The following is a 15111-nucleotide window of genomic DNA, read 5'->3' as shown; positions in this document are numbered from 1 at the left end:
GTGGCAGGGGAGCCGTGTCAAGCATGTGGCATGCTAGCCATGTGAATCATGGGATGGACAGTCACAGGATGCGGCGCAGGGTCGGTGACTGATGGCAATGCTGCGGCACGTTTAGTGTTCCGCAGCAGCCGGGGACCTCTCCAAGGCAGAGGTGAAAGGAGGACGATTGTCCTTCCCCTTTGAAGCGCTGGATACTGATCAGTGGAGGGCACTGCTGCTGAGCTGCCGCCACCGATCAGTGATCTGTTCCTGCTGTGAAGGGGAGCTCAGGGCCGACCTAGGAGGTGCAATATAACTACATCCTCCACCATCCTTCAGAATATACGGTACCAATGGATGTGTTCTGAAGGATGATTTGGATTGTAGTCCTATTTAGTATAAACACTGCAGGGACGGACTGTAATGTAAGTAGCCAAAGTGTTTATTGTAGATGTGACTAGCACCTCCCTCATTTTTCGGAATACACCCATGTAAACAGTATGTGGGTGTATTCCTGGGTGGTAGCCATACTTAATATAAATATTCCAGGGACTGTACTATTAATGTTTACTGGTATTTTAATTTAATAACCCCAGTCATCCTAAGGAAAGCCTCCAGACTGTGCAATACATACGGAGGGTCTATTCTGAAGGATGGTGGGATGCTGACAGTAGTGATGAGGAATTGCTGGGGTTCCAGGACAACTAGAAGAGATCCGTACCTGAGGATTAAAGTGTCTCCTCTTGTTATTCAAAAACATGGTTCATGTTACTTACAATGCTGCTGTTGAGTCTACATTGTTAAAATAATTTTATATTAATGTTTTAGCACACTAATTGGCTGAAAATATTATTTTTCCCTATTTACCTCCTCTAAAATGTAGGTGCGTCTTAAAATGCGAAAAATATGGTAATAGCTTTTTCAACACAGTATAATAATATTCACAAATAATAAATACTGGAAACTGATAATTCACTAAAAAATAGCCCTGAAAAATGGGTGCAGATTATGCTTTTGATACTATGCTTTTGTCGCAGGAATACCTTTTTTTCTATTGAGTTTTATAATCTCGTTTATGCTAATTTTAATCCCTTAAGTTTTAATTTAACCCGATTTCCATTGGTGGTAAAATATTAAAGGCACCTTAGAAACTACCCTCCTGGACGCTGCACCCACACATGTCGCAGCTCTCCAGTACCAGGCAATCCGTTCTCATTACTGTAGGCACACGTTTCGTCAGCCATGTAGCCAGCAATAACCAAGTGCGTCTTAAAATGCGAAAAATATGGTAATAGCTTTTTCAACACAGTATAATAATATTCACAAATAATAAATATTGGAAACTGATAATTCACTAAAAAATAGCCCTGAAAAATGGGTGCAGATTTGTGTCCACAAGAGGAATAACCCTACGAAACTGTGTCCTCTAGTGACCACACCAACAAATAACCAACCACTATCAGTTTATCAACTGGATCACACAAATGCGGACAGAAACGATGTGGATTATGTCCTTATATGAACAATGCAATAAACCAAACCATTTCTTATGTAAAAGATAACGAATATAATATAAATTCATTTATTAACTTCAGCAGTACTTATAGTGGTAAGTAAAAGTGTGGGCACCCCTGATCAAAATTACTGTTATTGTGAACAGTTAGGCGAGTTGAAGTTGAAATGATCACTAAAAAGCAGAAAGTTAAAGAGAACACATTTCCTTTTGTATTTTTGCCAAAAAAAAAAAATTATTTTCATCTTTTACATTTTAAAAATTACAAAAAGGAAAATGGAACAATACAAAAGTATGGACACTCTTGGAGATTTGTGTGTTCAGATAGTTTCCGACCTTAATTAGCCTGTTAGGGTTATAGCTTGTTCACTATCATGGTTAGGATAGGTCAGGTGATACAAATTTCACAATTTTATAAAAACCCAGCGTCCTCTAACCTTGTTGCAAAAAACAGCAGCCATGGGTTCTTCTAAGCAGCTGCCTAGCACTCTGAAAATGCAGGAGAAGGTTGTAAGAAGATAGCAAAGCATTTTCAAGTTGCGCTTTCTTCAGTTTGAAATGTAATTACGAAATGGCAGGTAACAAGAACAGTGGAGGTCAACATAAGGTCTGGAAGTACAAGCAAAATTTCTGTGACACCTGCTCGTAAGATTGCGAGAGAGGCAAATCAGGACCAGGGGCACTCACTGCGAGTGGAAGAAAGGCGATTAAGGCGACCTTATAAGAGTCCATTTGTAACATGTATGCTATGACTTAGAGCCTTTGTTTAAAACATGTAAACTACTGGGGTTTCCCTTGTTTTTAAACTTGTTTATGGACTTTTAATGGAAATACTGTATATAAAGAGTTTTCACTTTTATTCTCCTGGACGTGTTGCTGGATAATCACCTGCTTTGGATAACTTTCCCTATAATCAGTATGATCCCACACACAGCCCCTCTATATACAGTATGATCCCACACACAGCCCCTCTATATACAGTATGATCCCACACACAGCCCCTCTATATACAGTATAATCCCACACACAGGCCACCCTACCCCTTACATACAGTATGATCCCACACACAGCCCCTCTATATACAGTATGATCCCACACACAGCCCCTCTATATACAGTATGATCCCACACACAGCCCCTCTATATACAGTATGATCTCACACACAGCCCCTCTATATACCGTATAAGCCCACGCACAGCCCCTCTATATACCGTATAAGCCCACGCACAGCCCCTCTATATACCGTATAAGCCCACGCACAGCCCCTCTATATACCGTATAAGCCCACGCACAGCCCCTCTATATACCGTATAAGCCCACGCACAGCCCCTCTATATACAGTATAAGCCCACACACAGCCCCTCTATATACAGTATAATGCCACACACAGGCCACCCTACCCCTTACATACAGTATGATCCCACACACAGCCCCTCTATATACAGTATGATCTCACACACAGCCCCTCTATATACAGTACAAGCCCACACACAGCCCCTCTATATACCGTATAAGCCCACGCACAGCCCCTCTATATACCGTATAAGCCCACGCACAGCCCCTCTATATACAGTATAATCCCACACACAGGCCACCCTACCCCTTACATACAGTATGATCTCACACACAGCCCCTCTATATACCGTATAAGCCCACGCACAGCCCCTCTATATACCGTATAAGCCCACGCACAGCCCCTCTATATACAGTATAAGCCCACACACAGCCCCTCTATATACCGTTTAAGCCCACACACAGGCCACCCTACCCCTTACATACAGTATGATCTCACACACAGCCCCTCTATATACCGTATAAGCCCACACACAGCCCCTCTATATACAGTATAAGCCCACACACAGGCCACCCTACCCCTTACATACAGTATGATCTCACACACAGCCCCTCTATATACAGTACAAGCCCACACACAGCCCCTCTATATACCGTATAAGCCCACGCACAGCCCCTCTATATACCGTATAAGCCCACGCACAGCCCCTCTATATACAGTATAATCCCACACACAGGCCACCCTACCCCTTACATACAGTATGATCTCACACACAGCCCCTCTATATACCGTATAAGCCCACGCACAGCCCCTCTATATACCGTATAAGCCCACGCACAGCCCCTCTATATACAGTATAAGCCCACACACAGCCCCTCTATATACAGTATAATGCCACACACAGGCCACCCTACCCCTTACATACAGTATGATCCCACACACAGCCCCTCTATATACAGTATGATCTCACACACAGCCCCTCTATATACAGTACAAACCCACACACAGCCCCTCTATATACCGTATAAGCCCACGCACAGCCCCTCTATATACCGTATAAGCCCACGCACAGCCCCTCTATATACAGTATAATGCCACACACAGGCCACCCTACCCCTTACATACAGTATGATCCCACACACAGCCCCTCTATATACAGTACAAGCCCACACACAGCCCCTCTATGTACCGTATAAGCCCACGCACAGCCCCTCTATATACCGTATAAGCCCACGCACAGCCCCTCTATATACAGTATAATCCCACACACAGGCCACCCTACCCCTTACATACAGTATGATCTCACACACAGCCCCTCTATATACCGTATAAGCCCACGCACAGCCCCTCTATATACCGTATAAGCCCACGCACAGCCCCTCTATATACAGTATAAGCCCACACACAGCCCCTCTATATACCGTATAAGCCCACACACAGGCCACCCTACCCCTTACATACAGTATGATCTCACACACAGCCCCTCTATATACCGTATAAGCCCACGCACAGCCCCTCTATATACAGTATAAGCCCACACACAGGCCACCCTACCCCTTACATACAGTATGATCTCACACACAGCCCCTCTATATACAGTACAAGCCCACGCACAGCCCCTCTATATACCGTATAAGCCCACGCACAGCCCCTCTATATACCGTATAAGCCCACGCACAGCCCCTCTATATACCGTATAAGCCCACGCACAGCCCCTCTATATACAGTATAAGCCCACACACAGCCCCTCTATATACAGTATAATGCCACACACAGGCCACCCTACCCCTTACATACAGTATGATCCCACACACAGCCCCTCTATATACAGTATGATCTCACACACAGCCCCTCTATATACAGTACAAGCCCACACACAGCCCCTCTATATACCGTATAAGCCCACGCACAGCCCCTCTATATACCGTATAAGCCCACGCACAGCCCCTCTATATACAGTATAATCCCACACACAGGCCACCCTACCCCTTACATACAGTATGATCTCACACACAGCCCCTCTATATACCGTATAAGCCCACGCACAGCCCCTCTATATACCGTATAAGCCCACGCACAGCCCCTCTATATACAGTATAAGCCCACACACAGCCCCTCTATATACCGTTTAAGCCCACACACAGGCCACCCTACCCCTTACATACAGTATGATCTCACACACAGCCCCTCTATATACCGTATAAGCCCACACACAGCCCCTCTATATACAGTATAAGCCCACACACAGGCCACCCTACCCCTTACATACAGTATGATCTCACACACAGCCCCTCTATATACAGTACAAGCCCACACAGCCCCTCTATATACCGTATAAGCCCACGCACAGCCCCTCTATATACCGTATAAGCCCACGCACAGCCCCTCTATATACAGTATAATCCCACACACAGGCCACCCTACCCCTTACATACAGTATGATCTCACACACAGCCCCTCTATATACCGTATAAGCCCACGCACAGCCCCTCTATATACCGTATAAGCCCACGCACAGCCCCTCTATATACAGTATAAGCCCACACACAGCCCCTCTATATACCGTATAAGCCCACACACAGGCCACCCTACCCCTTACATACAGTATGATCTCACACACAGCCCCTCTATATACCGTATAAGCCCACGCACAGCCCCTCTATATACAGTATAAGCCCACACACAGGCCACCCTACCCCTTACATACAGTATGATCTCACACACAGCCCCTCTATATACCGTATAAGCCCACACACAGCCCCTCTATATACAGTATAAGCCCACACACAGCCCCTCTATATACCGTATAAGCCCACACACAGCCCCTCTATGTACAATATGACCCCGCACAACGGCTCTCCCACCCCATATATACAGTATGAGCCCACACAGCTCTATATACAGTACAAGCCCACACAAGGGCACCGTTGTATACACTATGACCCCGCACACATCTCATGCGCACATATATTTAAAAACAAAAATGGCTAGCTTTCATTTCCCTGGAGCTCTGCATCGCAGACGCAATGTAGTGACGTCATTGCGTCTGGTTTGTCAGTCACACAGGCTGAGGGGTAGGAGGAGCCGGCGACTCGCTGCTCCACCATTATATTCATAGCTACCTCCATCTTCAATGACGATAGCGGTGAACTCTGAGCTCCAGACGTGGGGTTTCAGTCGTTTGGCTGTCTCAGTCCTGGGGTCGGACAGGAACAGCTCACTGGCTACACTTTGCCCAGGTCTGGTATACGTTGTTCTTCCCTCTATTTTTGGATGAGGCAGTGTAACCCTCGCCTCCTGTGTTACAAATGGTCTACATTAGTGTTTGTAACTTGCTATAAATCTTCTGAATCTGCTGACATTAATACATATGTATTTCACCTGTTTTCCTGTCACTTTATTTAACTTGTTGTTGTTTTTTCCCCACCCAGACAATCTATGAAAACAGGATATACAGCCTTAAAGTAGAGTGTGGTCCTAAATACCCAGAATCCCCTCCGTTCGTCAAATTTGTAACAAAAGTTAATATGAATGGCGTGAATAATTCTAATGGTGTGGTGAGTAGGACGCTTTTTCTTCTGATCCCTCACTTGAGGGCATTGTTCTAGATCGGAGATTATGATGAAGGTTAGGAACCACGGGCGCCTGCGATGACCTGTCCCACTGCTATAGTATGTGGCTGCAAATGACTGGGTCATTCATTAAGTGATAGTTATAAAGTGAGATGACCTTACATAAGACAAAAGTTTAATAAGAAAATTGGTCCAGACACTTTACAGCCACCTTCCACGAGATGAAGCTATTGGAGTAAAAGTAATTCAGTTTCTCACTGAAGAAACATAAAGGAAATCTATCAGCAGGTTTTGGTTATGTAATCTGAGAGCAGAATGTCACTTACTGGGCTTGGTTTTGCTGTTCCATAAAATCAATGTTTTATCAGCATAACATTATCACTAAAGGACTAAAGGCCCCGTCACACTAAGCAACATCGCTAGCAACATCGCTGGTAACGAACAACTTTTGTGACGTTGCTAGCGATGTTGCTGTGTGTGACATCCAGCAACAACCTGGCCCCTGCTGTGAGGTCGTTGGTTGTTGCTGAATGTCCTGGGCCATTTTTTAGTTGTTGCTGTCCTGCTGTGAAGCACAGATCGCTGTGTGTGACAGCGAGACAGCAACAACTAATGTGCAGTGAGCAGGGAGCCAGCTTCTGCTGAGGCTGGTAACTAATGTAAACATCGGGTAACCAAGAAGCCCTGTCCTTGGTTACCCGATATTTACCTTTGATACCAGCCTCCTCCGCTCTCACTGCCTGTGCTGCCGGCTCCTGCTCTGTGCACATGTAGCTGCAGCACACATCAGGCAATTAACCCGATGTGTGCTGTAACTAGGAGAGCAAGGAGCCAGCACTAAGCAGTGTGCGCTGCTCCCTGCTCTGTGCACATTTAGCTGCAGCACACATCAGGCAATTAACCTGATGTGTGCTGTAAGTAGGAGAGCAAGGAGCCAGCGCTCAGTGTGCGCTGCTCCCTGCTCTGTGCACATTTAGCTGCAGCACACATCGGGTTAATTAACCTGATGTGTGCTGTAACTAGGAGACTGGGGGCTGGTCACTGGTTGCTGGTGAGCTCACCAGCAACTCGTGTAGCCACGCTCCAGCGATCCCTGCCAGGTCAGGTTGCTGGTGGGATCGCTTTAGCGTCGCAGTGTGACAGCTCACCAGCAACCTCCTAGCAACTTACCAGCGATCCCTATCGTTGTTGGGATCGCTGGTAAGTTGCTTAGTGTGACTGGACCTTAAGTGTCTCAAGCCTCCTGGTCCAACCCTGACCCCACTATTGATTAGCAGCTTTCTGCCTATGCACTGTATACACACAAAGCTTCCATTCAGTGGTGTGGACGGGGTTATACACAGCTGAACAGTCAGATCTGGAGCAGAGAAATCTGGAAGTGTAGCACAACTGCTTCACTCAGTAAAATAAGCAAAACATCACCTATTACAGAGACCACTGAGGAGCTGTGGTCCACTGAATCCATACAGCAGAATAGACCAAGATTAGAGATAAGCGAACCTATGGAAGTTCAGCCGGACTTTAGATAAAGTTTGGTTTGTGACCTGAATTTGACCTGAATGCCAAGGAAGGCACTGATTGAGCAGCTTGGGTCTCTGCTTACACATAGCCAGCCATAGAGCACTTCTGGGGGCTGGGGATTTTTAATTTTGGGGGTTGCACACTACATCTGAACACACTTTTGTTACCCTCAATGTGAGTAATTCAAATAGTGCAAGCAGCTCGCACTTGGCTGAGCACTGAGAGTACCCGAGCACAGCGGTGTTCACGCAAGTGGTTTGTATACGTAAAGCACCCAAGCATTGAACCCAAAATGTTTGTTTTTTTGTTTTGTTTTTTTCTTCAGTAGTCTGTGTTCAGTACAAATGCCGAACTTCGGGTTCGCTTATCTCTAGCCACGATGGGATAAATCGGAGATTCCCACCCAATTACCTCTTAGATGCTGTGGTCAGTAGTAACTGCAGCACCGAAGTGAGTTATAGAGCCATCACCCTCTATCTGTAATCCCAAAGATGCCTCTGGCACCCCTACTGAAGACCCCAGTCTGTCATTCTGTATACCTATTAAAGAGAATACAATACTACTACTAGGACAACCCCTTTCGATTCCATATTTCCCCCAGGTAAAATAATAAAGCCTACACTCCCCTTTTGTAGCAGTCTATGGGCTCCCATGGGGTTGTGACGTCACATGAGCCCCACATCCAATCAGTGCTGGCATCTCTCTCTCCGCCTTCGGACCAAACAAGCTATCAACAGGAAGTGATCACTGCTGCAGCGGTCACTTGCTGTCGCTTAACTCATTTGGTCCGAAGGCGAAAAGATAGAAGCCAGCACTGACTGGATATGGGGCTCACGTGGCGTCACAACCCCACGTGAGCCCTGGTACCACAAGCCTGGACACCACTGGAACGGTACTGGAAGGGAGTATAGGCTTTATTATTTTACCGGGGGGAAACGTGGAATCGGAAGGGGTTGTCCTAGTAGTGGACAACCCCTTTAAACCCTGCATCTAGCAGAGTCTGGCAGGTTCACACGAATAAACATCATAAACTGCAGTACAGAATACTGAGCTATATTTTAGAAACAATGACATGATCTCATGCTCAGGTCATAAAATTAAAGGAGGGTTTTAGTTTAAAAACTTTTTTTTCTTTAAAATGCCATATTATGAGAAGAAAATAAAAATTGCCCCTAATTACAATCGCTTCCCGACATAAGATGCAATAGTATGCCCTACGTTGGTCCCCTTATATGGCGTGAACTCGGGGGCCGATCCTGCACCATACCAGGTAGATGCCGCAGTGAACATGATCGCTGCTGTTCTTTAACCGTTTAAATGCTGCAGTCAGTCTGATTGCTGGCTGCCGATGGGTTGTCATGTTAGTGCAGCTATGAAGCGCAGCTGGTGCCTGGGCTTCGTAGGAAAACATTAATATTGACTAAATACAATGGTATTCTAGTATATAGTACTATCACAAGTTCAAATTCCCCTGAGGGGACTAAAGTAAAATTACCGCAATATTCGCAAGCATCCAACCAAGATATAAAATGAATCCACTATAGCTGTGAAAAGAAAAATTTTAGACCAAACTGGTTTTTTTTTTGCCATTGCAAAAAAAAAAGGGAAATATGGTTGAACCCATTGGCTTTAATTTCTAAAAATCAGAGGTTTGAATGTAGTCGAAAGAAAGGCCTACCCAATGCAGATGATTACAGGGTTGGGAACTTAGTGGGCATAAATGTCTGGCGTCCTAGTTAGAACTTTACAAGCTTTTCAGGGGGCAGTGAGAAGGGAAAATAAATATAAAGAAATTGACTTTATTTTGAGCTCTGACCCCTTCTCTTGTTCCCCTTCTCTTTTTGCATTAGGTGGATCCCAGAGCCATATCTGTTCTAGCAAAATGGCAGAATTCCTATAGCATCAAAGTCATCCTGCAAGAAATGCGGCGTCTAATGATGTCCAAAGAAAATATGAAACTTCCGCAGCCCCCCGAAGGACATTGTTACAGCAATTAAAAAAAACAAAAAAAAAAAACAAAAAAAGAAATGAAACGAAAAAAAAAAAATAAAGAAAACAGAAAATTGTTCATGCCCAATTTAAAACGAATTTAAGCTCTCGTCATTTTCCACAGTAGTAAATTTTTTAGATACATCTTGTAGACCTCTGACATACTGGAAGTTTTCCCAAGATAATACCAGTTTATCTTGAGATGCTGTAAATTATACTAATATATATATTTTTTTTTTTTCCCCCTTCATTTTTAAAACAGAAATCTAAGTTTGTGCTATAACGATAATCCTGTCTGCATAGTCGACGTTCCGGTGTCAAGAGAAAAAAAAATTCTATTTAAATTGTTCCTGTTTGCGAGCAGCGTGGCACATTATCTGACTGTGAAGCCTGTATCACACAATCATGTTATTGATGCAGTTTGTTTAACGATTTTCTTTTCCTCGCTATAGACTTTTTAGTTTCGAGCTGTTCAAGTCCATCGAGGCGTCGGTTGTTTCCTCATTTCAGTTTTGTTTTTTTTCTCTCTGCTATATTTTTTTTTGTGTGTCCAGTTTTCAGACTGGGTTTCATGGACTACTAATGAGAATGCGTGCTAACTTGGGTCATCCCCCTCCCCTCCCTTTGTGTCGTCTCTAATAAATGCTGGATGTGGCACATTGTGAGTGTGGTCATTTTTTTAAACGTTGCGGCTCCTGATGGGTTCGCGGCACTGGTCTGATGACTTTATGGGGAAATTCTAGAAATCCCATGCCCACTGTGCGTGTACTGCCCGCGCCGTAAACTGAGCTGCGGTGTGGCTTTCCGAGCCCCAGCATGTCAACTGTTTGCTGCGGAGACGCGGGTGTTCTCTGCAGAGAGACCGCAACTGCCCGATCCCAGATTGTGGGCACGGGCTGCTGTGGTCTCATGCGGAGAAGACTCGCAGCCACGCAGGTCAGGACTTGCCGCGTCCAGGACACTGCAGGTTCTGACCATGGGAACATACCCTAAGGCTGTGCTCCTCCAATGAGTATCTGGTGCATTTTTGCTGCTGCGGTATTTATGCACCAATTAAGGTTACTTAGGTTTTTTATTTTTTCAATTAGGATTTTTTCTTTTCATGTTTTAAAGTAAACTTATTTTTGGAAACTTTGTTAACTTTAAAGGGAACCTGTCACCAGTTTTTTCACTATGAAACCAAAAGTGTCACCTTCTGCAGCTCCTGGGCTGTATTCTATGAAGGTGTACCTTGTGCACTGACACTCCTTACAGACCCCGAATACAACTGACCGTTAGGTATGCTAATGACCTTTGGGGCTCAGATGGGCGTGCTCATTTTCGTCTCCGGTCCCTCCTTGTGGCCTTCTTCCCCATCTTCCTTTCATGATTGACGTGATGATGCTGCCGTCATGCATGCTGCTCGGCCAAATCTCGTGTCTGTGCAGTAATTTCGCCAGGCTCGTGAAGGTGCAGTTCGCCCTTGCGCGAGCCGGTGCGGTGTCTGCACATACGCGAGATTATAGTCGGGTATGAGAATGACACAGGGGATGTCATGCACATTGCCGACCATAATCTTGCGCATGCGCAAACACCGCACCGCACGAGGGTGAACTGCACCTGCGCGAGTCGGGGAAATGACTGCACAGACGCGAGATTTGGCCGAGCAGCATGCATGACTGCGGCATCATCACGTCAATCATGAAAGGAGGATGGCGAAGAAGGCCACAAGGAGGGACCGGAGACAAAAATGAGCACGCCCATCTGAGCCACACAGGTAATTAGCATACCTAACGCTCAGGTTTTATAAAGTTATATTTGGGGTCTGCAAGGTGAGTCGGGGCACAAGGTGTACCTTCACAGAATACAGCCCAGGAGCTACAGAAGGTGACACTTTTGGCTTCATAGTGAAACAACTGGTGACAGGTTCGCTATAATTGAGCTTTGATAAAAACCTTTATTTATTGATAGTCATGTGTAGAGTACAAGTGTTTTTTTTTTTTTTTTTTTTCAAAACAATTTTTATTGATTTTACAAACTTATTTCAATATCGTATCAAAAGTAGTATGATTTACAAAAGACAAGATTGCAGCTGTCGATAAGTATCATTGGAAGGGGTAGAATCCCCTCTCTATCTCCAATCCCGCTTCAGATTGCATTGACAGATAATGAATCAGAGTTAAAAAATCCAAACATAACATAAATGAAACAAACCCCTGAACCCCTGTGCCATTCTCTAATAGTTCTAGTGCCAATGTCATGTCTTGATGACGTCATGTTGTCTCGCCTTTGTCCCTCACCTGGGTCCCTGCTAATTAGTCCTCAGCTTTCCCAGACTATCCTGGATTTCATTTATGAGGTACCACTCCGTATGTCTGAAGGGTGTCACTAAATGGCTTATGTCCTCCTGTTTGTAATGAACTTCTATAAAAGTTTTCCACCTCCTAAAAAACTTGGTTGTCAAATTATCCTTGTCCCTTTCTGCTTCTAATTTCTCCAGCCTCAAAAGGTTGTGCAGTTCACTGATGACTTCCCCTATGGCTGGGGCCTCCTCCTGTATCCAGTGCCTTAGGATGCATCTTTTAGCTATCATGGCTATGTCATGTATGATTACAAATGTTTTTTTGTCCTGAGCGTTCAATCCCCCTCTAACTCCACCCTCCAAAAAGTGGAAGATCCACACCATTAGTTCTAGTTTGCAGGAAATTTTCCATGTTGTTTGAACTAACGCTCTGACTTGGTTCCAAAACCTCTTTATTGGACTGCATTCCCACAAACCGTGCAGCATGTCTGTTTTTTCTTTGTGGCACTTAGGACACCGTGCCTCCCTGCCCGGAATGTGGAAGCCCAAAACAGCCCTGTGTAATATCCTAAATTGGGTGTCCCTCCAGCTCTCGTTAGTGACTTGTTTCCTCATCTGGACCCATCCTTTCAATATGACCTCCACTACTTCCTGTCCTTTCAGTTGTTTTTCCCATGCTAGAAGTGTTCGACTATCTTCCCTGGATATTAGCACACCTCTAAATGTTTGGTATATTCGGGAAACATTTACATTTGTTACGCTACATCCCATGAGCTCATCAATCATGCTCTTGTTCAATTCCCTTCCAATCTCACCAAGCTCTTTCAGTACTCCATGTTTCAATTGTTCGTACTGCATAATGTGGGGGCCGTTGAGATTGTACTTATCAAGCACCTCCCGACCTGTCATCCATCTTCTCTCTTCCACATTCATGACATCTATCAGACTCCTAATGCCTCTCTCTTTCCATTTGAGGAATAATTTATTCTCTCTCCCCTGGGGAAAGTTTGGTGACGCCCAAGGATTTAGGTATTTTGATACCTTCCAGGAGAGTCCCAATTTCCGTCTAACCAATCTCCAGGCCAACATGGTGTCTCGAAATATAACCGAGTTTCTTATATGACCTTCAACCTTAGACATTGGGGAGTGTAAAATGGACGTCAGGTCCCATGGTTCTGCATACTTGAGTTCCGTTCCATAATCTGAGTGCCTGCTCGTTCCTCTCAGCCAGTCAATCACATGTCTCATAATGCATACAATGTTATACCCTCTGACATCCGGAAAATTTATCCCACCCTCCTCCACTGACTTCATCAGCGTGCGCAGCTTTATTCTGGGTTTCCTTCCCCTCCAAACAAAGTCTGCATACGCTGAATTAAGTCTGTTGACGTCTTTCAGTGTTATCAATAGCGGGATCGTCTGAAAGGGGTACAGCAGCCTAGGGAAGCTCATCATTTTTATGAGGTGACATCGTGCCAATAGTGGCAGGGGCAGCCCCTTCCAGCCCCTCAACTGGTTAATGATTTTTCTAATCAATGGACCATAATTCAATTTATAAATTAATTCCGTCGTCCTCCCTATATGTACTCCCAGGTACTTTACTGATGAGTGCGCTATAGGGATCCCATTCACATGACCCTCACTTGGGTTTCCCACAGTTGGTCCTTTGCCTCCGCTCAGGAATAAGAGCTCGCATTTTTTTTTGTTTAACTTAAAGCCTGAAAAGGCACCAAATTTTCCAATCATATCAAGTGTCCAGGGTAGGTCCGCAACAGGGTCCCCCATATACAAAATCACGTCATCGGCGAACAGCGCTAACTTCATCTCTTTTCCCCTTATTTTGATCCCTTTAAAACTATTGTGACCCTGCAGCACTCTTGATAGGGGTTCTATTGCAAGGTTAAAAAGTAGGGGGGATAGCGGGCATCCCTGTCTCGTCCCTTTCATCAGGGGGAACACGTCAGACAAAAATCCCGGTGTGTGGATCCTTGCTCCCGAGTTGGCATACAAATTGTTAATGTAAAGTCTCATCCTACCCACTATCCCTGCGGCCTCCATCACCTTGTCCAACCAGTTCCAGTTAACATTGTCGAACGCTTTCTCAGCATCAAGCGTGACTAAAGCAGGGCTTGCCTTTCCCTCTGTACGCCCCAGTCTAACCGCATCAACCACTAAAATCGTCTTTCTAATATTGGTCACTGCATTTCTTCCTTTTATAAACCCTACCTGGTGTTCTGAAATTAATCTAGGTAAGACTGCTGCCAATCTGTCAGCCATGATTTTAGACATTATTTTTAAGTCCTGGTTGATGAGCGAAATGGGTCTATAACTCGAGGGGTCGTCCAGGTCCTTGGCTCCCTTAGGAATTAATTTAATGTACGCTATATTTGCATTTTTAGGGATTTCTGCTCCTCCCAGTATCGCATTAAAGACTGAGGTTAAATCCGGCGAAATCTGGTCCTTGAGGGCTTTATAAAATTCACTATTAAAACCATCGGGCCCTGGCGCCTTGTTAGTGCTAAGTTCCCCAATTGTTCTTGAGACCTCCTCCTCCGTGATGTTTGTATTTAGGGCCTCCCTTTCCTCCTCCGTTAAGCTAGGTAGTTGGGCTTGTCGTAGCCACTCCGATTCGTCAGTCATGTCATTCTGTCCTGGCCCGTACAACTTTCTATAATATTCTCCCAGCACCTTGTTAATTTCTTTAGGATCCGAAGTCATCCCCCCATCCTTCGTTTTCAATGAAGAGATTACTGTCATTTTTCTGTTGCCTCTTGCTAGATTTGCCAACATCCTCCCCGCCTTGTTACCAAATCTATGAAGATCTGCCTCTTTATGTGACCAAAATAATTGCTCCTTTTTTTTTGCCCACTCGTCAAAATCTCTCTTGGTTGCCAGCCACCTCTCCCTTGCCCTGCTAGACCTGTCTGACAGATAATTAGTATACGCTAGACGTACTGCCTCA

At 44.9% G+C, this 15111-nt stretch overlaps 1 protein-coding gene across 1 annotated transcript in view; it reads left to right on the top strand.

The window, feature by feature from the left end:
• Positions 1-10525, top strand: part of UBE2V1 (ubiquitin conjugating enzyme E2 V1) — a 52887-nt gene extending 42362 nt beyond the window's left edge. Inside the window, exons 3-4 of the mRNA XM_075350616.1 lie at positions 6218-6343; positions 9730-10525. Coding sequence (XP_075206731.1) covers positions 6218-6343; positions 9730-9876 — 273 coding nt within the window. The 3' untranslated portion in view covers positions 9877-10525. The remainder of the gene's footprint in view (positions 1-6217; positions 6344-9729) is intronic.
• Positions 10526-15111: the final 4586 nt, after the last annotated feature.

This window comes from Anomaloglossus baeobatrachus, chromosome 5 (genome assembly GCF_048569485.1).
Source record: "Anomaloglossus baeobatrachus isolate aAnoBae1 chromosome 5, aAnoBae1.hap1, whole genome shotgun sequence".
Lineage (NCBI taxonomy): Eukaryota > Metazoa > Chordata > Amphibia > Anura > Aromobatidae > Anomaloglossus > Anomaloglossus baeobatrachus.
This window is presented reverse-complemented; position numbering and strand designations above follow the sequence as displayed.